Source organism: Pezoporus flaviventris, unplaced genomic scaffold (genome assembly GCF_033815535.1).
Source record: "Pezoporus flaviventris isolate CSIRO_AGI_PZ_B2104156 unplaced genomic scaffold, CSIRO_AGI_Pfla_v1 ptg000007l, whole genome shotgun sequence".
NCBI classification, from domain to species: domain Eukaryota; kingdom Metazoa; phylum Chordata; class Aves; order Psittaciformes; family Psittacidae; genus Pezoporus; species Pezoporus flaviventris.
The window spans coordinates 49,709,141-49,733,996 of record NW_026892555.1 but is presented as its reverse complement, the minus strand read 5'-3'; the positions used below and the strand labels follow the sequence as shown (position 1 = coordinate 49,733,996).

Here is a 24,856-nt window from a genome sequence, read left to right as displayed (position 1 = left end):
ATCCAGCTTCTCAATCATACAAGTTTTTTAAAGGCAGAACTTCTCTCACTCAGTGGATTTCCGTGGAGGAGCTGGAGACCTCCAGGATCTTGCCAGGATGTAACAGTCTATCAGCAGTGAATGCAGTTATATTCTTGGTTACAGTTCTAACAAAACAAACCAGAAAGTTCTGCTAGGGACCGCATCCTGAGAATAATTTGTCATTCTACATGTTTTAATGACATAGGAGTGGGAGCTACGAGAATATACAAACCAGACATGTCTTTATATATATTTGCAGTATTCTGGATCCAACTGCTCACTCAGTCACAGCAAACATGTTACATACAAGTACAAACACACAAAACATAACATGCCCAAGTTTCACATCTTTTTACCTTGTAGGTGTGAAAGTTTCCTAGTGAGACAATTCGGTCAAAAGGGTTCACAAATACTACAAATGAAATAATTATTTTAGAATGCATGAATAAAGGGTGATTTTAACAGTCTAATCTTTCCTTGCACCAGAGAAAATAAGAACATCTGGGTTTTAGGAATCTTTCCACAACAGGCCTACAACTACCAACACCTACTACCTTCACCATGAATTCAACATGCCGATCAAATGAGAAAACACATTCAGAACGCTATGCAAATCTCCACTTTTAATATTCAAGTATTTCACAGTTCAAATAAAGTTGTATAGTGTGGAAATATTTCTCCTTTTTGAAAGAAAAGTATTTTCTTAGGAAAATGCTTGATTAAAAATATATGTTTGCTGCAAATGCGAGACATTTTGACTAGGCAATGAGCTATAAATTTCTTGTGCTAAACCACAGAAGGAAGCAGTTAGCAGTGATATTTGGAATGTCACCTAATAGCGATAAAACAAATCGGAAACATTTGGACAAAACTGGTGGGAAAACATATGGCTCAGTTCTGTAACTAGATATTAACATTCAACCTTTTGTGAAATGCAAGGAGATAAGTGCCACCACATCCTCACTGTGAGCAAGGGACTGCAATCAGCATATAGTTTCTACATAAGTAGTGTATAAAATGCTTATTCTGAGCACAAAACTTCAGAGTTGGTCCAAAATTCTGTAGTCACTGGAACAGGTCCATAACTTCAGCAGCCTGCAAATCACAGGCTTATTGAATAGGAGATAACAGATTGTCACTGTTTATTGCTCTAACCACTCTGGATCCATTCTTTGTAAATTACATAGTCTGCTCTTGCATGTCCCAGACACCTAAATCTTCAATATATTGCAAGGGGAGTGCTGAAGTAGCACACAGACACCCCACAAAATACTACCTAGAAGCTGTAATTAGATGCAGTCATATTTTGACCAAGCACTTTTTATTCTGTAGGCTGCAAAGGCTTGCACTGAAAATATACCTGTTGACCATTTATACTACACAGTTACTAAACTAGAACCAGTTGTTCCCAAGTTTTCTGTTTCCCAAGAGTACAGGCCTAATTCCAACCTCTATAAATGACAGAAGAAATCCTAGTTCTACTGAAATCAGGAAGACTTTTATTGATTGTTTCTAGCAATGAGTTTCAGGACACCTCAATTTCAGGTGCCTACTGTGTAGGTATGGACAGGTACTAGTTGTCTGCATTTCCATTATGGCCAACAGAAATATATAGTCAATACAGCCAGTAGAGTCAAAACAGGGCCACATCTCATCCTAAAGTCATTATATCTACCCAGTTACCTGAAGAGCATGATGCAGGACATCCCTGCGTTGTGTTTCAGAAGTATAGGTGTTCAGTAAAAGCAAACTGTGGAATCAGTAATAAATCCCAATTATATACTGCAGCAAAAAATCTATCTAAAAAAAGAGTCCTAGTGAATCCCAAAATAGTTTTTGATTTTGATCTGACATTTGAGACACTAAGCTGCTTCCTACAGATAGATTTTAAGAAAGTCTCATCTTTCCACTTCTAATCTTCCTCTAGCTGGCATTTTTGCTTTCCAAAATTTGTATAAAGAATGTCAGTACATGTGTTCGCAGGCACTGGGGTCTGGGAAATACTTGTTCTTCAAAAAAATGCCACTGACTTTACCCGCTAGCCCAGCCACAGACATCTCAACTGAAGTTCCCAAAAGGCTATGGTCAGGTCTTTATATAACATAATAATCAGGCTCTAATACACATTACAAAAACCAAGCACAGTGTTTTAATATTGTTTGCACTGGGAAAAACACAATTCTGCGGCACCCCTGTGGCATACATAAAGGTATGATGACCTCCATTAGCACATACTACCAATAAGGCTCAGCTTTTCTGGGCTTTCATAGGCACATAAGCGTGCTTTTAGTAAAGTCTGCACTAATGTATAATATGGCCAGCATTTGCACCAGATGTATTCTGAGCTAAATCCTGCTACTGGCCGAGAGCATTAACAGGGACTGAAGGAAAGCAAGAGAACAAGACAAAGCGCTATGCATCTGTAGGAACACAACCGCCTGTTGTGTACACAACCAAGAAATCACCCATCCAGGTCAGTGCAAAGAGTGCTTTAATATCAGACTATCAGCACTGTAATTCTACTAAATGTGTCATAACTTAGGAATGAGCATTAGAGACTTTTTCCAGTGTTCACTGTTTATTCTGTGCCTGCACACCACCTGCAAAGCACAATGGGAGCAGATATTGTCTATTGTATGGAAGAAATTACTAGGGGGCAGAGACCTGGCACAGGTGATTGTATTCCTCCCTCCTTCTACATCCCCAGCATATAACTCTCAGAACAGCAGGAAAAAAGTTGCTTTCCTCTACCCCTGAAGAACACTGTCCCCTCATCTATCAGTGCCAGGGACGGAGCAGAGAATCATAGTGCCCAGAGTAGCTCAGTACAGCTTGGTCTCTCTTTGATGATGAACATTAGTTCAATATATCTGAGGGAATCTGGCTGAATTTTACTGCAGAGTTTGTTATTTTTTGTTTTATGTTGGGGTTTGGCTTTTGGGTTTTTTTGTTAGTTTGGTTTGCTTTGGTTGGTTTTGGTTTTGGGTTGGTTTGGTGATTTTTTTTCAGTAAGAGGGGCAGAAGATTACAGGAACTCGGAGAAGACAGAAACGTTCAACTCTTCCTCAGACAACACCACAGGGTTTCACTTATAGCTCCATTCAAAATCTCCAGAAGTGACATTGTTCATTATTTATACAGTGAATTTTGATGCCACCCATCTCAGACAGAATTCTTCCATAAAAAAAAACATTGGGATTCAAAACACAAATTTTCTCTCTTGGGAGAGAAGCGTTTCTTCCTGCAAAGAAGAAACTCTGAAACATTCCCCATGTCTCATACTAGTTATTTCTAGTTGTTGTATGTACATACACACACACCTATCTATCTCTCTCTCTCTCTCTCTCTCCACCTCCCTCTCTCTCAGCTGCCAAGGACTTTATTTTTTAAAAGCTGACAGCTGAAGTCCAGTAGGAAATACTACAAAAATATCTTTCAGGTTTAAAATTTTAATACTCCTGTGTTAATGAACTACCACTCCTGAACACTAGGTAAGCATCTTCTTATGAGGAGAGAAACCAAGACGTGGGATGCACTTAAGTAACTTGGAGGCACAACCAGCCTGTGGCAAGGCTTAAAGCACAGCTTCATCATTGGGATTTACAGTCTTAAATTATCATAGATGGTTATCACACAAGATAAACCTATGACAGTCATCCACATGTGGACAGACCAACAGCAAGCTGCTAAAACTCCACTAAATAAAACAGGATAGAAGAACCTTGAAAACAGAGTCCATTCAATAGGATTTCAGAATAATTTTGAAGAGCAGCACCATGATGTAGTCTAACAGTGATGGGACGGCAGCAACTCTGCAACACATAGCAACACCTCACCTGCCTCTTCCAGCAGCACGGACCAAGTTTCTCACCTTACAGCAGTGGAAAGGTCAAGCACAGATGCAGCTCCTAATAACGCTTCCTGAAAAAGGGAGCTCCAGTAGTATCTCTTCTGGTTCTCTGCCCATTAAATAAGTTTATTTCTTGGATCATTCCAAGAAAGAGCTACTGCTGACATATTATTTGAAAACATACAGATAGAATAGATAAGCAATACTTTCATGATTGCAAGAGCTAACCGGTGGGATTAGCTGGCACCCCAGATTTCAGAATAACTTGAAGCATTGTTTTGAGAGCTGATACTTTTCAAGACACCAGGTCAAAAATGAACTAGAAAGGAGAGAAAAGGTGAGATGTGAATGCAAAGAAGTCAAACGGGAGCAATTATCTGCAATGTGTAAACCTGGCACTGCCCACTTTCTAAGGGTGAAAATGTTCCTTGACTATTTGGGTGATTGATGACAAAATAGGCTTTAAACGGGTCAGCAGCTCCCTAAAAATAACAACTTGTTTTGGCAACATTTCCATGCTTAGTTTCTCAAACCAGAAAAGCATAAAAGCTCTCATTCTTTGCCTTAATGTGAACTGAAGAGCAGTTTGTGATTTTTCTATTTTTTTTACTTACTGGAACAAACTCAAGTGATTTGTGCTATGAAACGTCCCTCTCTGCTTCACAGAGAAGAAAGACTCCGGAGGCAGAGATGCACAATTTGAAGCTCAGGGAGACAGCCAGGAAAGTTTACCACACCCAGCAGGAGCTCCAATCTTTTCAAACAAGCACTCCAGGAAACTGAAGTACACTCTGAAGGTTTTCAAGTTCCCTCACTGTTTTCAATGCACAACCCCTTAGGCTAGCCTCCCTGTGCAGTTAGCTAGCTGGAGCCTATACAAAGAAATTCTGCTTCACACAAAATACAGTAAGGGAATAAAAAAAATCCTGAAGATCTTTCTAGATATTTGGAGGGGAACATTAAAACAGTCCTCACTCTCCCTTCAAGTTTTTGTGCATCCTGAAAGTTTTTCTTATGAGATATGCACTGCTAGAAGCCAGTGGCAAGCATAGGCTCTGGTCTGTGCTAACTTGAGTATCTCAGGTTTGACCCTACCCAGTGCTGAGCATTCTGACACTGGCCTGTACGCTTAATTTCTAGCAACTGAGTAGCCTCAGACAAAACTACCTTGGGAGTGTTGAAAGGCTGAAAACTACATGTGGATTTCCTGTATGTTCCTAGACTGGGGCTGATGTACTCCACCCAGCTTGTTCTGGGGTTGCCAGAAAATGGTAAATCGATGCAGCCATTTAACTGGAAGTCTGATACATTCTTTTGCGGTAATAAAATTTCCACTTTTACTCAATATTATTTTATTAATAAACATTGAATACTGCTTACTAAGAGTGGTGTGTTACTCATACGTATAGCCATCTATCCTCGTATTTATGATTGCAGAAAACTAGCTGTAAGAGCCTCTAAAGTTATTTCAGTCTTATTTAAATCTTCCTCTTGGCAGTGATTAAAACTGTGATTAGTTTGGCAGTGGGCTTATTTACGGTCATCTGAAAGTATTAAATGACAAGAAGTTGGAAATTATTGCTCGATGAGAGATTTGGAGAGGCTTGCTAATTTAGCTATTGATTCAGTCATCATTTTCTTGACCATTTTCTAAGCATGCACTTATTACACACTGGTCATTAATGTTAACATGAGAAGCTCACACTATATCATGAATTCACATCCCACAAGCTAAGGACAGGTGACCTGACTTGTTACACACTTGAGCACACAGGTATCTTTACCCACATGAGCAGAATTAATGGGGGCTGGTACTTGACTTAGGGGATCTGACAAAACATCCTTTCTTCAAGTCCCTGAGCAACCTGATCTAACTTTGAAGCTGGCTCCATTGCTAGCTGGGGGCTACAGGGGGACTAGATGACCTCCAGAGATTCCTCCCAGTCTAAATCTTTTCCTATTTGATTTACTGCCTCATACAGGGAAGCCCCGTTTGCAGTTGCAAAGATGGAAACCCAGAAAACATCCCTCTGCTTCACTCACTTCAGTTCACTTCAAACTTTACAATCAAAACCCTACTAGTGAAAGCAGCTTTGCCCAAAAATGCTGGGCCATAAACTGGAGCATCTACAGTACAGCCAGGAGTCCCAACATGCTCTACAGTACTAGAAGCAAAACAAGCAACTGGTGTAACAGTACCCTGCCCTGAAGCATTGACCAGAGGATGTTCAAGAGAAGCCACAACCCTAAAGAGTGTGTATAAACTAGCCAGAAGAGCAATACATTTTACTTTTACCATCAGACAGCACTATTAGTTACAAATTGCTAATAATGCTAATTTTGTTAGTAAATCATCCATAAGAAGACTAAGAAAGGAAATTCACAACAAAAGAAGTGGGCAGGGATCACTTATTTATGAAGCAATCTTTCAAATTTCAAAACATATAGGTCCTTTTTAGTGGGAAAAAAAAACCAGTATTTTTGTGTAGGTAACCTTCTGTCCAATGACCCACTAATAAAAGTTCCTCCCTCCTTTGCTAGTCACAGTTTTAAGAAAAATAAATCAGGAGCCCCCCCCACTTCAAAGGGAACATACTTCAAAGGGCCTTTCTGCTTTTTCTTTCTACTCCCTCTCTTACTATCTCTTAAGCAGCCACACTTCAACTCACATTTATCCTTGACACCTTAATCAGCCAAAGCATTCACGAACTTCTCAGCAAGGAAATGCACGATCAAGCCCACATACTTATAAAACAACTGAACAATGAAGTGTAATAATTTCCTGAATTTCAACTTAACATTTCAGGAAATATACCCTGTAGCCAAACTGAAATTACAGTTAACACTCCTAAAAGTGCAGTCATTCCAACAGTGGGGCTTTACTTCAGACAAATGATATTTTAATGGCCCCTAAGGGTAGGTAAAAAGGGTTCATGCATGCATATGATTTTTAGGCTTGATCACCAGAGGTTTCTATTTCTAAAAACAATAAAATCAGTGCTGACTATAATCCATATCTGCAATATACACTCCCTTGTATATGAAGAACATGTGGAAGTCAAGAGTACAACTCTATGTTTAAGGCAGCAAAATGCTGCCCTATAAAATGCAGTGAGCTTTTTAATTTAAGTAATTTGTCATGCATAACCTAGACTGAACCTAAACATCAGAAGGGCTCTTTAAACTGAGTCTTCAAATATATCAGATCAACAATAAATCCAGTGACTGATAAAAAAAGCCCTAGTAGTACTTAAGTACTAATAAAACCAATACATCTCTGATACAGTTAAAAAGCTCTTTCTGTATTTGGGTCTCACTGTCTCCACTGTGTGCAGCAGAATGAGCCCTTAGATGAACCACGGGTATCAAAAGAAGACTACACAGGGACCGCAGTTTATTCTGATGAATATCTACTATTTAGTTCATTTTTAACTTGTCTATGTAAGTGTATAAAGGAAAAAGAGAATAATTTCAGAGTCCTCACAGTTATTTCTTTGTTGCTTTTGTATCTCTTTCCTGTCCTATTTTTGTCAACATTAGCTAATAAATATATATAAGCACATTTTGTTACTCAGACCACTATTCCTACTGAATTAAATACTTTTCACAGGACTAAAGATGGGGGTTTACAGGATTTGAACAGTGTATTTCAAATGCTTTGGACTAGTTCCTTTCCTGCTCTGCTACTAAGAAAAGGTATATACCAGCAACAGACAGAAAAATGCAAGTCACAGCCTATACATAGAGTTTTGGACACAATACAATGTAAAGATTTTAATATTCCATCTGCTTTCAGTATTAATCAGCTGGTGCTGTGGTAGGTACTTACAATATTTTATGTGAAGAACAAGGAATGATTTTACAATTGCCATTACAGCTATGAAGAAAGAAGTAACAGCAGTGTTCACCAAAGAAAGTCAAACTGAGGAAACAAAGACTTATGACAAATATCTAATTTCATTCTCAAAAGAACAAAAAGCCCCCATGAGATTGGCCACAGCAGGCGAGACCAAATGTCTGTTCAGCCCCATATTCTCTCTCTGACAGCAGCCAACTCCAGATGTTTAGAAACCAAGGACAGACAATGCCATTTCACAGAACCACAGAGTCATCTGGAAGGGATGGGACTTCTGGAGGTCATCCAGTCCAGGCCCCTGCTGAAGCTGGGTTTCCCCATCTGGCTCATGCCAAAGGTCTCACCCGCTCAAGCAGTTCTCTGATCAGGCATTTCCTGGGCTAGAAGCAATGCCTTTGCACTTTCTTTATTATCTACTAGCAGATAGTCCAGGAAAATCCTAATTTATTGCCTCTGAGATTCCTTATCTTAATGCTTGGTGATTTATGTGTTCAAAGAGCTCAGTTTCAACCACTCCTCACTCCTTCATGAGACTCCGCACGACAGAGGGCACACCCCATTACACAGCCCATAAGCTCAGTCAGAAGTCCAAAATGGCCAGCTCAACACTCCAAAGAGAAACAAGGGAAATTACACAAGACCGTGTTAGTCAGCTGTCTGCTGCCTTTGTTATTTCCCTCAAATTCCAGTGTTTATATATTTCAATAGAGAAAAAGTTGTGTTTTTAACAAAAATAACAACCCAAACAGAGAGCAGCGCATTTGAATGCCAAATGCCTGACACCTATTGTCACAGGCCCCAGTGTCATTGATGCCTGTAGTCTTGTTTCAGTAGCACCCAGGACCTAGCAATATCAGTCTCATCCTCACCATTTCATGTCAAAATAAAAGCTAGTTATTCTTTGTTGTAAAAGAATCCTCACCATCACCTCAGCCCAACTCCAAGCCTAACCAACAAAAACCTACGGGTGTCCTTCCAATAACTTCTGAGTGAAATGGTTTCAGAGCGTGCTTATCACTTACAGCTTTCAAACAGAAGCATGTAAATATTACTGCTCTTCAAGTGAGAAACTGAGGAAAGGGGATTTACCTGAGATTAATCTTAAGATACAGCAAGATATAGCGATTCCCTGACTCCTGCTGTACCTGCAGGGCTCACACAGCACACTAGGTGGTCACTCTACAGACTGCCATACGGTCACACTGAACAGCATGAAGCTTAAAATCAAACCAGTAACTTTGTATAACCCCCTGTAAAAATCTCTGCGGTGGCCGCTCTCCTTGCTGGACAACTGACAGGGGTACACAGATTGTAAATGTGCTGGCTCGCATTCCTGGCTCTCCCTTGCTGTTACGCACCGATCCAGCAACGCAGAGCAACTATAAAACCGGGTTTGAGCGCCGCCGTACCCTGCCAAACCCGGAGCAGGGTGCATAGGTGTGCCCCCAGCAGGTGCTGTCGCTCCCACCGCCTACGGAAGGCAGCCTGCGCGTTTACCACCCTGCAACCCCACCACGACGCCCAGCAGGGTGCTGTGACAGCGCTGCTCCCCTTCGGCTGCGCGCAGCGCACTGCCTGCGCGGACCAACAACGCGCTCAACCTGGCTCTAATTAGCTCCGGCAGCCTTATGTTCACAATGAAACCCAGCGCTTTGTCTGGGGCGTGCTGGGATCAGGAGGCGGTACATGCGCTCCCGCCTCGGTCGGGTGCTTTTTGGGGTGCCGGGAACAGTCCAAAAGCAGCGGCAGCTATCACCTCCCCTCCGGGGCTTGGCAGCGGATGGCCAAGCGCTTTCCCGCCCGAGGTCGCCTTCTCGGCTACTTACACCAGGGTGGGCTGGCAGGGGAACTGATTCCAGGCACACTTGTATTGGGCCTGGACGTAGCTCTCCGTCCCGTCCAGCACCGAGCAGCTCACGTTCTTGTTCACTATGTAGGCGCACCAGTTCCTGGGGCGAAAAGACAACGGCCGTCACGGTCGGGCGGCGGCGTGAGGGCAACCACACGCCGCCCCAGCCCGCCCGCCGCGGCACTCCGGCTGCCCCAACCCGCCTCGGCTCGCCCCGCCGCCGGCAGAGGTTCCCGCAGGCCCTCCCGGGGCAGGCGGTACTCACTTGCTGCGGGAGCCCGGCCGGGTGTACCGCAGGTGCGGCGTGGCGTGGCTGAGCCCGGCGCCCAGGGCGAGGAGGAGCGGCAGCGCCCAGCCCGAGGGCGCCGCGGGCCCCGGGCACAGCTCCATGGGGCGACAGGCAGCGGCAGCGGGCGAGTGGGGTCTGCGGGTGCCTGTCCGCTGGCTCCGTCCCTCCGTCCGTCCCGCCCGCCCTCGCCCGCTCCCAGCTCCCTCACTGACGCAAATCCCCCCCACCCCGTTTCCGCCCTCCACGGCGACTCCGCACCCCCTCCGGCCGAGGCGCCGCTCCCCTCCACCCCCAACCGCACGACCCCAGCCCCGGCCCCGCTGTAGTGCCCCGGCCGAGGAGGAGCGGCGCTGCGCGCCGGCGGAGGGACAGCCGCCGGCCCCACATGGCGTCCAACCGCCATGAGAGTGGTACCCGAGGGGCAGACCCCGCTCCCCGCCCGCTGACCGAGCTGGCCGGCGACTGCCCCCGAGCCTGGTTTTCCCACTGGCATGCTGAGAACGGGGCATGCAGGGTACTGTGCCCTCCCCCCAGGGTCCTGGGGCGCAGGGCAGCCCACAGACCCTGGGCAAATGGGGCACAGGGTTCACCTTCAAGTGGGTTCACCTTCAAGTGGTGTTGGACTCCTATGGAGGAGGTTTAGGTGAGCTTGTCACCATACCTTGACATGGTCAGCATTCCCTTGTGGGGCCCCATGGCACATCCCAGCCCTTTGGACTGGAAGGACTGCTGGTGGCCATCTCTGCAAGCCTTGTCCAGTAGGCCATTATTCATACAGAGAACGTTCACTGGGCAGAGAGAGCAATGGGCATTCAGATTCACTTGGGCGTTCAAATCTAACTTGAGCCCCTTGATTGAGTGACCTGCCTGCGTGAGCCTGTCTGCAGTCAGTCCTACCACGATCTGAACCACAGGGGAGGCCCCTCTGTCCTCCTCAGCTCCAGCTCTTTTGAAGATGGTGCTTTGGAGTCAGGCAAAGGGGGAATGGCTTTAAACTGACAGAGAGTAGATTTAGATTAGATATTAGGAAAAAAAATCTTCACTGTGAGGACTTTGAGACACTGGCACAGGGCACCCAGAGAAGCCATGGCTGCCCCATCCCTGGCAGTGTTGAAGGCCAGGTTGGATGGGGCTTTGAGCAGCCCAGTCTAGCAGAAGATGTCCCTGGCTGTGGCAGGGGGGTTGAAACTGGATGATTCTTAAGGTCCCTTTCAACCCAAATGATTCTGTGATTCTATGATTCAAAACTGAACAAAACATCAAGGCCAGGCCATATCAGCCTGCTCCTACCAGAAGGAAGGGAAGGGAAAGGAGAGAGCTGTGCTTGGGTGGCAAAGAGGTGGGGTGGGAGATCTGGGAGCAGTGCCTGCTGCTGCTGCTGAGTCTGACCACTCCCAACCCTGCCCAGGCCTCCCATGGCCCCAGAGCCACTCAGGCTATGTCTCACATGCGGGCAAAGCAGACAGCCTTGCAGGGCCCTTTCCTCTGCTGTCAGCAGCAGCCTGCCTGAGCTGAACCTGGACCTCATCAGCTGCCTCTACCTGATGAAGCAGGCAGGTTTCATTGCCGGGTTTACAGCTGGTCTCGCCCAATGGCCTTGCTCACCTCCAGGTCTGACAGGGAATTAAAGTTTAAATGCTGGTGTCAAAATTATGCTTTCAGACTGGTTTTTAGTAACTGTTTCACTGGAAACACACACTAAAGCTTTCTGCCCCCAAGAGACATGTGTCCCATTACATATATGTAGAAACATTTTGGTGGGGATAAGTAGCAATGGGAAAATACGAGATTGTCACTTCAAACTGTCCAGTTTCAGCTGGAAAAATGGTACCCTCCTAACCCTCTGCAGCTGCTTTGGAGAGGTTAGCACCTCGCTGTCTAGGAAATTATGCTTCAGGGAAAGGTTAAACAATTTGCTGTGCCACTGTTTACATCTGCAAGAGCATGCCAGTCAGGCATCGTTAATAGTGCCGGCAGAAATGACTTGGAGTTTCTCCAGCTTGAAGAAAGCAAGTCTACAGTTCAGTCCCTAAAAAGCAATAAAGAAGGCTCGCCCTTCCTTTTTCTCCTCCTCATACAGTTAAGGAACTCACGAAGTTGGTCCTTTTCCAAAAGTGATGAGCTATATGGAAGAGCTGTATGTTGTCCCACAAAGGGAAAGTCATTAAATAATGAAAGACTGAGGTCATGCCCGGCTTGAGAATGACTGCATAGTACAAAAATTAATGGGCAGATGTAAATAAAATGAGCATGAACAATTCTGTTTCCATACGCAAAACATTGACCTTATATTGTGGTAAAGGAAGATAAAGCAGATGTTACCTGATTTGCCATGAGGGCACCCTTCTCACCTGTGAGCCGCGGACTCAAACATAACATGGAGCTCTGTTGGAAGGAGAGTGGTTACAGCCTTTGCTTGCCCCATGGATATAGCAGGAGTTGCCTGGAACTTAAGGACTCTGTGCACGTTTGTTCACTCAAGAGCTGTGTGAGAAAGTCTCTCTCTTGATTTTTGACATACAGGAGTTGTGCCTTTACTGTCTGGATCGACTACTTTGTAAATATTATGAAAAAGGACTTTGGAAGTAATTGCTGCCATTTCTTTAAAAGGGTGTGTGAGACTTCTTCCACTGCAAAGCACAGCGTATTGTTGAGTTTGTTTAAATTAGAATAAACCATAACAATGAAAAACAAAATCCTCCAGGGCCATTCGCTTCTCCTTGCTGAAACCAGAGCTCTGTGGGAACTGTGGGAATGCAAGCACTGCTGCAGGGAGTGAAGTTTTTATGTGTGGTTGTGTGGTGGCTCAGTAAGGAGTAACAGCAGAGGATGACTTGTGCTGAGAAGTATTGAGCTGAATAGAAACAAATTAATTTGGGCAGATGCATAGGGCTGATCTCAGCTCCTCTGATACTCACACTGGGCTTATGATATCAGCTGATTCAACAACAACCAGTAAAGAAACAGGGCTGTGCTGGGAGAATCTTCAGCTCAGGTGCACACAACATACAGTCCAAGCTCTGGTCATGGCTGCATTTTTTTCTATGGGTGTAACGGGTTTTATTTCAGAGTGTAAGTTTGAAGGTAATCATGCTCTCAAGGAGACAGCAATGCTCACACTTCCCTTTTCTGTGCTATATTCTCTCATTTCTAAAATTCACAGAAATCCCGGGACAGATGATGCTTACAGTGCATGGAAAGCATCTCTCCACCCCTCCCTCCAAATGGAGCATGTAGTCTCCTCCACTGAGGAGGGCTTCAATGACTGGTGAGGTCAGTACATACATCCTTGGGAGACAGAGATCACAGATGTGAGTCCATAAATCCTTTTAAATTGTTTTAAAGTTTTGTTTCTTTACTAAGCAGTCTGGCTGTATTTTCAGCACCAAGATCAACTGCACTTTCATACTTCACTGCAGGATAATGATGGGGAAACAACTAGGGCCATGTGCAAGGGTCAGCCAGAGAAAGGTGCACAGAACAGGCAGGCAGGATAAACAGAAATACTATTATCAGAGTATTTACTGCAGAACTGCAAAAGAGAAATGTGTCTTTAATGGTGTGGTGCCTGGAGAGGAAATGTTCTCCCTGCAGTTTACCCCTCTTATGTAGAAGCTCAGATTTCAGCTGTAAATTGCTTTTTGAATTCTGGGTTCTTTTCCTTCAAGGTCACCGACTCAAAAAATTGCCAACATAACCTGAGGTGAGTGGATTTAGAAAGGTGTTTCTACTCTCTTGACACTTCTCTTTAATAAAAATGCTCTCTTGTCTAGAAATATTGTCTGTTGCACAGAGGGCCTTTCAGGTGCTTCTAACCCGAACATCAGATGTGAGAAGCCAGCCTACAGCTAGTGCATAGTCTGGCTTACATTTGGCACTGTATTAACTCTTGTCCGCAGGACAAAGCAGGTCACAGTGTCCCTTTGGAAAGATGAAACTGGTAACAAGGAAAAGTTTGAAAGGAAGCTGTAGAAAACTCTATGCTAACAGAGGAAGGCTTGAACTGAGGTGCATGACGCATATTGGTTTGGATATACCAGGAAAAGCACTCTGTGGGGAAAGAGGAGTTCAAGCTCCTCTGTTAACTATTTTTCAGGGACATGATACAGCTCTGTCACACTTAATGTATATGTCACTACATAGTAGTCTTTGAATTAATGTTAACATTTGGAGAGGGACTCTTCATTAGAGACTGTAGTGACAGGACAAGGGGTAACGGGTTAAAACTTAAACAGGGGAAGTTTAGGTTGGATATAAGAAGGAAATTCTTTCCTGTTAGGGTGGTGAGGCACTGGAATGGGTTGCCCAGGGAGGTTGTGAATGCTCCATCCCTGGCAGTGTTCAAGGCCAGGTTGGACGAGGCCTTGGGTGATATGATTTAGCGTTAGGTGTCCCTGCCCACGGCAGGAGGGTTGGAACTTGATGATCTTAAGGTCCTTTCCAACCCTAACGATTCTATGATTCTATGATTCTACAATTTCTAATTCAAGCCTAGGACTGGAGTCTGACAACTTCTCCCTCTCACATCAGATCATGAGCTTTTTTTTTGCCACATCTTTTCAAAAATAATTCCCCACTGCAAAAGCCAGGTTTCAATTTTGATATTTTATGTGTAATCACCTCACTGAAGGCAGCCAGACACATACTAGCTGTGAATGTTTAATGATAATTAATGACCAGACTATAAGTAAATAATAAATGTTAATAAAATTACTATTTATAAACATGTTAAAGAAAAAATAAAAGCCCTAGTGAGGAGTGAGTAAAGAAGCAAAGGAGAGAAAGGAGAGCAGAAGATTTTGGCTTTCTTTTTACTGGAAAGCCACTTTGGAGGGCCATAACTTTAAAGATTTTGTTAAGTCCACAAATGAGATCCGCACTAGCAGCTATGGAGTATGCAGAGTCCGTGTGTTTCTGACCAGTGCTCAGGCCACATATTCACCTAGCTGAAGTACCATATTTGCCTATCTAGGCACTTATGGTGTGGTGTCGTAGGAGCTCTGTGAAACAGGCTCAGGGATGTTTCAGTGCATGGGTGAGCAACCTGGCAACTCCAGCCTTTCTTTATTGGTGTTATTTCCCATTTGAAGGAAAATGTTTGTGCTAAGTTTACTTACTTACTTAAACAGAAAAACAAATCAGTGTATTACAAACAGCCCAAACATTGCTCAGTTGTGGCATGCATGAAGCGTTTGTATTGAAACTGATGCTCTTTATTGTCATAGCTATGGTTTTGGCTAGAGAACAAAATAAGCAAAGGCTAGTCCTTGGGAACACTTATCTGAGTGCACTATTACAATCTGCTCAAGGCTTCAAGGCAAGACAGCAGAGATAAATGTACATTATTCCCCACCAGAAGGAATGATCCTCCTGAGTGTTGGAGCGTCATAAACCTTAAGTGTACCACACTTGTGGAATGTCCTATCTACTTTGTACTGAATGGTCATGATAACTAAAGAAATAGTGATTAAGGTCTATGCTGCTTCCATAGGAAAGATAAACACTCTGCTGTGTTACTGACTATATAATGTGACAGGACTGGATGCCATACTGTTACACAGAGTTACCATGGACTTCCTAGCACAGCAAGTGTAGAGCCTGTGCAGAAAGAAGACATTGGAATTTAGGATGATAATCAGAACAAAACATTTTAGTGCTCTGCAGAATCTTTCGGTGAAGAGTCTGAGGCTGGCTGACACATGAGCAAAGGTGGAAGAAGTTGGAATACTGGCAATAACATCAGACAACATTGCATTTCTTGGCAGATGGGTTGAGGGTAGAAGGGTGGAGGAGGTACGGGGAAGAGGTTTTGTCTGTGTATGCTTGTCTTTGATTTGGTGGAACTGTCAAATGACTTCAGCAGAGAAGATGCATAATGCTCTTTTGTTCTTTCCACAGCTAGTGCTGCTCTAACCTGCACATACAGTAGTAGCACAAAGGTGGTTCAAACAAAGCTGCATCTACTACCTCTGCACCGACCCTTCAAGAAACCGGCAGGCAGTTGTTGAAACATACTTAAAAGACTGAGTCTGAAACTGTATACATTGTTTACCCTTGCTCTAAAGAGTTTCTTCCATGCCTGTTATGAAATTGAATTGGCATATTGGTTTTGATATCTCACCTCTGACGCAATAATTCAGGATAAAGAATAAACCTGAGGGCACTAATTATTGCATGGTCTTTCCCTTCAGTACACAGCAGCTTCCAGAGTTCCATGGCGTGTGCTGCCCTTCTTAATGTGCCTATTTCTGATTGAATGGGCCTGATTTCAGCTTCCAGATTTTTTAGGGATGAGCTGGAAAGGAGAGAAAGGGAGTGGCACATGACTTTACAGTGTCTGGGACAAAGCTGTCAACAGATTTTCAGTTACATTGTTCCTGATAGAAAATTACATGGTTCCGGAGCTTAAATTCTTTTTTCATCATTTTATCCAGTCTCTTGCTGAAGTTCCTGGTGTTTGAACTGAGCAAAAGAGTTACCTGAGTTTAACCACAACAGGTCCAGACATTATCATTTCAGTTTAGGCATAAGAGGTGATGGGTTATTTCAAAAATTGATTAAAAATGCAGCAAGTCCACTTAAGAAGCTCTTCCTGAAAACAGGAGGTGGAAATTCTCGGTGTTGGTAAGACCTAAAACTGTATTCGTAACATTGTTCTTGCTCCCTTGTAAAAAATAATTCCTGGCCTTATTATTTCCCAATTAAAAAAATAAATTAAAAAAAAAAAGATTGCTGGCTTTAAGGAAGCCTTCTGTTCATTTCTTCTGATTCTTACCTATTTTGCATTCAGAAGCCGGGTTAAATTTAACTTCTGCTCACCTTGCACACTGTGAAGAAGATTTAGGGTTCTTGAAGAAGTTTTGTGCTTCAAAGTGAGCTGATCAAACACAAAATGGCCAAGAAATTTTAAGTAAGACCTCATGAGGTGAAGAGCATGGCTGCTAATACTTCATGCCCCTCTGCAGTCACATCATGTTTTTAGAAGAGGATTTATATAGACTTATTTATTTTTCTAATTCAGCCATCTGGACACTGAGCAAATTTCTCTAGTTTCTCCCTGTTTTTTCCCTGGTAGAATGTACTGCTCATTATTTGCCCCTTAAATTCTCATTAAGGTTACTTAAGCAGCTTGAAGGTGCACAAACATAAATAAAAGACAAGAACAAACCCAAATTCTCTTTTTTCATCTGCCTTTTCCAATCTTATATTTTCACTAGAAGATGATGATATGTGGCTGTCCTTAATCTCAAACACTACAACTCACAATGTATGACTGCAGATGCTGGTGAACAAAGTGAAATGACAGCTCTAGGCCTGCAGATAGCGAGATTGCTCATGAGAAATACAAAACTGTGGGGAGGGGGGGGAGGGAAGAGTCCTTTGTAACTGATCACTGTTTTCACCCCGCTCCAAGGCACTTTTCTCACCTACTGAGTCCCAAAGGTGCTTTTGTGTAGAAGGACATTGGCAACCTCCTACAAATACAGGATGAGGAACTTTCATGTGCACAGACCTACCAGAGGAGCAAGATTTCCTATATAAATAGTAAGGCTATCACAATCTAATTCATAAAAACGAACACATAGCTTCTACTCAAAAGAGTACATAGTCAACTCAGACTCAGGCAACGAATGATATACTGCCAGTTTCTCATCACACCTGTAAACTCCACTATTGTATTGTGACAAATCATATCTTGTTGTGTCATAATGTGAAATGTAGAGGGAACTATCATTTGTATTGAATTTCCCAGGGCTGCAATCAAATAAACTGTGATAACAGTGCTCTGATTTGATCAGTTAGCCAATCTAAATGAGCCAAGGCCCACATCCTTGAAGCAGGTAAGTACTTCACTAGCACTGAGTTTGATAGATTTAACAGTCCATCTCAACTACACATTAAGCACACAAGGTTTGTTTCAATCAGACCTCTGCTGGATAACACCTGTGTGCATTGTGTGCCTCATTCTGCCACCTTTTCTCAAAAATCTCAGGCAAAAATCAATAGTTTAATTAAATAAAACCAAATATTCTATTTTTTGAGACATCCTGGGTTAAAGGCATTCCATGTCTTAGACATTCTTTGGAGAATGGGGAAGTACAGAAGTGTTTTCCACAGACAATGGCCTTATAGAATCATGGAATCATAGAATCGTTAGGGTTGGAAAGGACCTTAAGATCATCCACTTCCAACCCCCCTGCCATGGGCAGGGACACCTCACACTAAACCGTGCCACCCAAGGCTCTGTCCAACTTGGCCTTGAACACCACCAGGGATGGAGCATTCACCACTTCCTTGGGCAACCCATTCCAGTGCCTCACCACCCTTACAGTAAAGAACTTCTTCCTTATATCCAATCTAAACTTCCCCTGGTTAAGTTTTAACCTGTTACCCCTTGTCCTATCACTACAGTCCCTAATGAAGAGTCCCTCCCCAGCATCCCTATAGGCCCCCTTCAGATACTGGAAGGCTGCTATGAGGTCTCCACGCAGCCTTCTGTTCTCCAGGCTGAACAGCCCCATCTTTCTCAGCCTATCATTATTCCTAATCAATATTCCTTATTGATTGCTTCTTTTCAGTACTGGGAGAGATTAATAGGTAGGTTTTAATAAATGCCTCCTAATGAGCAATAGCCATGGAGTTAATTGCAATTCGTAGACAGTGAGGAATATATATAATACATTTTTAAACTCACCACTGCCATTTCCATTCTGCACCTTTATATCCTTTAGTTAAGTATTTATAAATATTGAAAAATGTTCAGATTCTAGAACATCTCAGAGATTTCAGCATCTATGAAATAGATGAGTCTAGCTCAGTCTTGAATTTCCTTTTTCCCACCTGAGAGCAAAACCTCCTGGTGACACCATTTCCTCCGATTCTTTCAGACATGTCCTACACTTCAGCATCCTTCCTGCTGCAGGCTGTACGGATGAGTGTTCTTGATCAGCCACGGACTTGTATCCTTTTTAATTTGTCTTTTATTGCTTAAAGGAAATATCCATTGCCAGAAGAGGGTGTGTCTTTATGGCATTTTGGAAAAGCTATGGCTACAGGGATGATGTCTGAGGAAGAAGTAGTTAAAAATGGTGAATGTGGCTGGTGTGTTTCCTGTATGGTGGACTGAAAGACAGTGGTTCAAATGACTGTAATACTTTCACTGAACAACAAAGCTATATGCAGTAGTGGTGAAATGAACTCATAGTTTCAGAATTTACTGAAGAGAACATAAGATATGAAAAGTTTCTGTACAGCAGCATGTGCTCAAGAATGAACTCAGTCATGGACTCAGTTCAGGGCATCTGGCATTATTTATAGCATTCGCTTTTGCTTTTATGAGCACAGAATTTCAGGCTTGTAGTGTGTTATTTAAAATACATTTTTCTTACAGTCAAAATTGAACCCAAACGTTAGGATGAACTCTGTCAGGGACTGTTAATAGTCTCTGTGCCTGTTGGTGTTAGGCTTTTATTTTTATTCCCATTTGCAGAACAACACGGTGGGGTCATTACTGCTCCAGAATGAGCAATTATTAAGGAATGGATCCTGTTTTATAGGTACCCATCAGTGATGCTAGAGAATATGAACAAACCAAAGCTCTGTTGTCTTCAGTGTTACACAGCTGCAAGTTTTGTGCCAAGGCCTGGTCTCTACAGAGAGTTTTGCCACTTCTGTTATACTAACAGTGTTAAAGCCAGGAAGAGATCTGTAGATGCAGATGTGGTTATCACACATAAACTAATACAGCCTGTTTTAGTTTGGGAAGTGGTTAAACACTGTGCCAGATGAAAGTCCCTGTATTCTGGTAATAACAGCACTCACACTAAGTGGTGTAGGCCAGCTGAGGCTGGGATGGAGGGGGAGGCAGTGGGAAGAAAGCAGAGGAGGATGAGTAGGGAGTTTTGGTCTTTTCTACATTATGTAGCTCTTTCTGAAAGAAATGAAAAGCTGACATTCATCCTTGTTCTTTAAAATAAACTGGCTATCATTTCTCTGCTTCCAAATTTGATTGGAGAGAAACAGGACAATCTGTGATATGAGGTGCTGCCTTACTTCCTGTCAGTCTCCACATTCAGTTTGAACAGTTTTCCAACGTTACTGACAATAGGTTACCACTTGAAGGCAAACACTCAATTAGTAAGTCCCACCAGCTCATTCCTATTCTTTCCCTGAAGTTTGTAATGAGTAGTGAAATAGCATCACAGAAGCTGTAGCTGTAGATATATTTTTAAACTGCAGTAGAGGAAAAATAAATGGTCTGAAGCACATTAGGATGTTTCCTAGTTGGAAGTTAAGGAAGTCGCTGCAAACAATTACACTGTGATTTTACTGCAAGTAGCATACTGTGGAAGATTAGCACAACTTTTGGGGACAGTTGTCTTTCACAGAAAACGACATCTGTATCCAGAGCAGATACAGTAAGCCAAATGTCTAGAAACATCAAATGTGTATAATTTAAGAGATTTAGACTAGTTTTAGATAACTCACAAGAGCCACTTCACTGACTGTATTCTGAGACAGCCAAAACTTACTGCCTCTTGCATGAGTTGTTCTTTTTGCCCTGAAAAAGTGGGAATGCTCCCAAGACTCTTATTCCTAGAGAAGTCTGATCAATTCAGTGGACTTTATGAGTTGCAACAGTGAAATCCTGATGGCACAGGAATGTCTTATCACTGTCAGATAATGGGATGTATTTTGTTACATCAGTCTTTAAAAAATGAGACAGCGAAAATAATCTCTGCAACTATTGTGCTTCATTTGTCTTTATATTTGTTTTTTCTTTTTATAGTATTGCAGCATCTCATCCACTTTGCTTTTCCATTCAAGCTCCAGTTCCTGGAATTCCAGTGTGATTTGAGCACTTCAGATTGTATTGCAAGAAAAAGTTAGTTCTGGCATTCCTTCATGGACAGTAATTTGAAAACCTGCCTCAAAACCATCCTACAGACTCAGAAACAGAAAGGCAAGTACAAAGAATTGTATACTTTTAAAATCTCCTGACTTTTAAGCCAGCCTCCTGATATTTTTTATTGCTAGAACTTTGCAGTAACTTGCTGTCTTTATCCAACTGCTTCTGACTTTCAGCAGTCCTCTTGGGCTGCTGTTCTGGAGTTGGCAATGCAGATTATTTTAAAGCACTGTTTGCTATGTGGCATATTAAAAGGCAACAAATACTTTCATTAGCTTCTCTATCCAATTATGAAATCAGAGTAATTCACTCTTCTATCTACTTACTGTAACTTAGAGTAAAAGACACTTTCCCTTCTTTTACCTCAATTCAGTCTGTGCTAACTGGGTGTTTATATTTCAGCTGCCCCTTAAATCTACAGACAGCTCTTAATGCCCGACTCACTTCTTGGTGACTTGCAAAACTCTTCTGAAATGATTAAGTGTTCAGGCTTCGTAATTGCTTCCAGGCTTTAGTGTTTCAAAGTGTGAGGATCTCAGCTTAAAATTCAAAATCCTTTGCATGGATAGACTCTTAGTTTTAGCAAGTTAACAAAAAAAATAAAAAAGACAAAAGTCCACAGCCAAACATTGCAACATGGGTTGGACACACATCCAGGGGTGGAAACAAAACAATCCTTTTCTACAGACTATCTCTAGGGTCTGGTCCTGTTTTGCAATTGGCAAAAAATAGTTATAAAAGATACTGGACTGACAACACAACCTCCCTGCTGTTAAGGACAAGGTTGGTTTGGGCCTTTTGAAGGCAAAGGGCCTCTGCGTGAAGCATGCACGTCTGTGAAAGTGAGCAAAAGCAGTTAGTACAAAGTTGCCCAGTGCATGTGCAGTTGGTGCTGTAGCTGACATTGTTGATAATGCACAGTATATCTGTTTGTGGTTCTTAGACCACTACCATACTGGTCTGTGGAGTATTGAGAAAAGTGGGCAGTTGCTGTGAAACCAGGCAAAATACCACAAAAAAAAATGGAATTTGTTTTTCCTACTGGAAAATGCATTCAATTATACAATACAGGGAATCAGTTTGTATGGAGTGTGTCTTGGCTGGTACACCCTGGGAGCTATTTCAGATGGGAAGATTCTGGCCCGCTGTGTCTGTGCTTTAAGGTATTAGAATCTGATGTGGCTGCATGGACCTGCTGATGCTGAAAATACAGATTTTTGGAACATTCAGAACTGTACATGTGTAAGCGAGTAATGACTTCTACCTCTGGTCAAGGCATTTATCTAGTGTAGCAGAGGACTGGACTGTTGAAAAACACAAGACCCATATGCAGCTGCTCTCCTGTCAGTATTAGAATGTTGGATCTTTTTCTGATATTTTAAACAAATTAAAATAGAGACAGCATTTGGTTTTAAAACCTTGAGTGCAGGTTACTAAATGACAGTTAGATCATTCAAAACAGTCACGTTTTGCAGTTCTAACAGTCAGTGATGAGCAGATCAAGTATACTTGTATCACCATCATGTACACAAATGGGTACCAAAAGAGCCATCGTATCGTGTTCTGCAGGTGGAAATCCAGTGCCTTGATTTTCAGTTGTACAGAATAGCCAGCAGGTCCCACTGAAGTCGACTGCATCACTGCCTATCGGAATGAATCCTATTTATTCATCTTTATTTTCCATCCTGGAGGAATTTATACCAGCAGACTTAACCTGACATTTATGACAGAAAAGAATTAATCTTCTGAAGTGACATCCAACACTTCATCTTCAAAGTCTTTTGGAGTCTTTGGTAGAGATAATATGAGTGTTCTTTTTTCCATCCTAAATATTCTGGTTTTCCTGTTTTCTTTTGAGAGAAAATTTACATTTAACACTCAAATCTTTCTCAGTCTTTACTAAATATATATATGAAGGAGTTAGAAAACAGTTCTTTTTTAAAAAGTAAGCTGAGAGGGAAAATTATGCAGATGAAACCTCTAAATGTTATGGATTCTGAGATGGCATTATTTATTTTTCACCTAAGTGAATTTCAGCAGGATTTGACTACTTTTGTATCTCTTTGTGTAGTTGCTTTGTCAAACTGTTCCAAGAGCAATAATGGGCATTGCCTAAAACCTAAGGAATGTTCTCACAAATTTCCTTCTTTCCTAGGAATCAGAAGCACTGCTGGATGGAGTGAAGGGAGATATATACAGTCAGTGTGCATGCAAAATATCACAAACAGGTTGCGAAGACAGAGCAGTCGTGAAAGCAATAGCTGTGATTCAGAAATTCAGAAACATTCTGAAAGCTGAGAACAAAAGAACGAGGTAACAACGAATAAACTTGACAATTTCCAAAGTTTTAACTGTATTGGAAATGTTTTGCAAAATTGCATTTTAATGCAGAACACTGAACTCTTTTCTGCTTTGCCGACTCAAGAAAAAGAGCCCAGATTTCTTCCCAGTTCCCCAGTTCTTACCCCCCCCCCCCCCCCCCCCCCGAAGATGGCACAGTGTTCACTGTTATTTTTCAGACGCAATCTCTGCACATGTGGGAGTTTTTCAACAAAGGAGAGGGTCACAGTTTGAGTGGTGCTGTGGAAAATGTTCCATATCATCAGGTCCTTGACATACTGCATAGATGTGTCAGCATGTCTATATAAGGACCTAGAACAGTCAGTCTTGGCAACAGAGCTATCCAGAAAACACTTTGACCCCAAATTCCTCTATTTTGATAACGTTATCATGCATTTGACAAAGGGTCACTGTTACTCTCTTACATATAGGAAATTTTCAGAAGAGAAAATGGGTAACGCTTATTCAAGAGAGATCCAGTTTGATGGGATAAGCTGGACCCCAAAGCAAATACACTGCAAAGATCTTTTGTTTTATGGCTATGCTAGTTTTCTTATCTGTGCAGTACAAGAGGATCCAAAGTATGGAACAACTCTGACAGATCACTTGAAAACACAGTTCTGCCATTGACAAGATCCATATGAAAAAAAAAAAGAAAAAAAGGTGTGAAAATATTCCATTTGATTCAACATCATGAAGCATGAATGCAGTTTGAATTTCCTAGTAGCATTCCAAGTGTAAAACTTGGACTATAAACAAATATGAATAAACCATGTTAATTCCAGATAATTCTATTTTTCTATTTGCCAAAATTATAACAAAAGCTTCCATGTTCTGCTCTTTCCCCAAGCCCAGCAGAGACCCCTTGAGACCCTCAGAGAATGCAAAAGAGTTCAGAAGTTCATTTGTTATTTGCACTTCAACATGTTTGGTTAAAATGTATCCAGTCTTTCTTTACAGCAGAAGTCATATACATTGCTATTCTGAGATAAGAGGAAGTAGAGTGCTTCAGGAGGAAAATATTCAACACGAACATTTAACATATCATTACGGGATTTAAGAATCGGTGCATCAATATATAACCAGCAACTCTTCTTCAGAATACCTGACATTTGGTATGTAAAACACATACCTGGCATATATCCGCAGTTATTTCTCTTTCTCCAAGTCCACTTTATTTTCTAGAAAATACTGCTTCATTTCTGAAATATTAACATAGAAAATAACCTGGACTTGCATAGCCTAGAGCATATGTTCCCATGCTGTGATTCAGTGGGCGGTTGAGTAACTGGGGATTAGACAGCTCTGGGAGCCATACAAAAACCCACAAGGAAGATACAAAATCTGAAAAAGATATTGTTTAATCATCATCATTTCACCATCACAAAACCAGCTTATTATACCTCCAAACCTTGTTTAAAATTAATTCTGCATCCGTAACCTTTCTGTAAACCAGGGAAGTTACATGATCACAGCGGTGAAGAAAAGGGGTCCATAAGAAGTCTTTTGAGACAGGGTATTTGGCCTAAGTTGAAAATCCGCTGCATAGAGATTGTGCAAGGTATAATCACTAGAATCCTGAATCCATGCCCTCCTGTCATTGTGGGAACAGGAGCAGGCTTTGGAGTCTCGCTGGTGAGGTCATCCATTAGCTGACCACAGGAGAGCTCTCTTTTTCACGTTGATGGATGTGTCCATCTCCTGGTTCAGCTTTTACATTACTTCTTGCATACTTACCTGGG

At 42.3% G+C, this 24,856-nt stretch overlaps 1 protein-coding gene across 1 annotated transcript in view; it reads right to left on the bottom strand.

The window, feature by feature from the left end:
- The window catches only part of EMILIN2 (elastin microfibril interfacer 2), a 31,894-nt gene extending 21,838 nt beyond the window's left edge, over window positions 1-10,056 (bottom strand). Inside the window, exons 1-2 of the mRNA XM_061448682.1 lie at window positions 9,842-10,056; window positions 9,554-9,676 (exon numbers count right to left, since the gene is read on the bottom strand). Of these exons, the coding sequence (XP_061304666.1) occupies window positions 9,554-9,676; window positions 9,842-9,966 (248 nt within the window). The 5' untranslated portion in view covers window positions 9,967-10,056. The remainder of the gene's footprint in view (window positions 1-9,553; window positions 9,677-9,841) is intronic.
- Window positions 10,057-24,856: the final 14,800 nt, after the last annotated feature.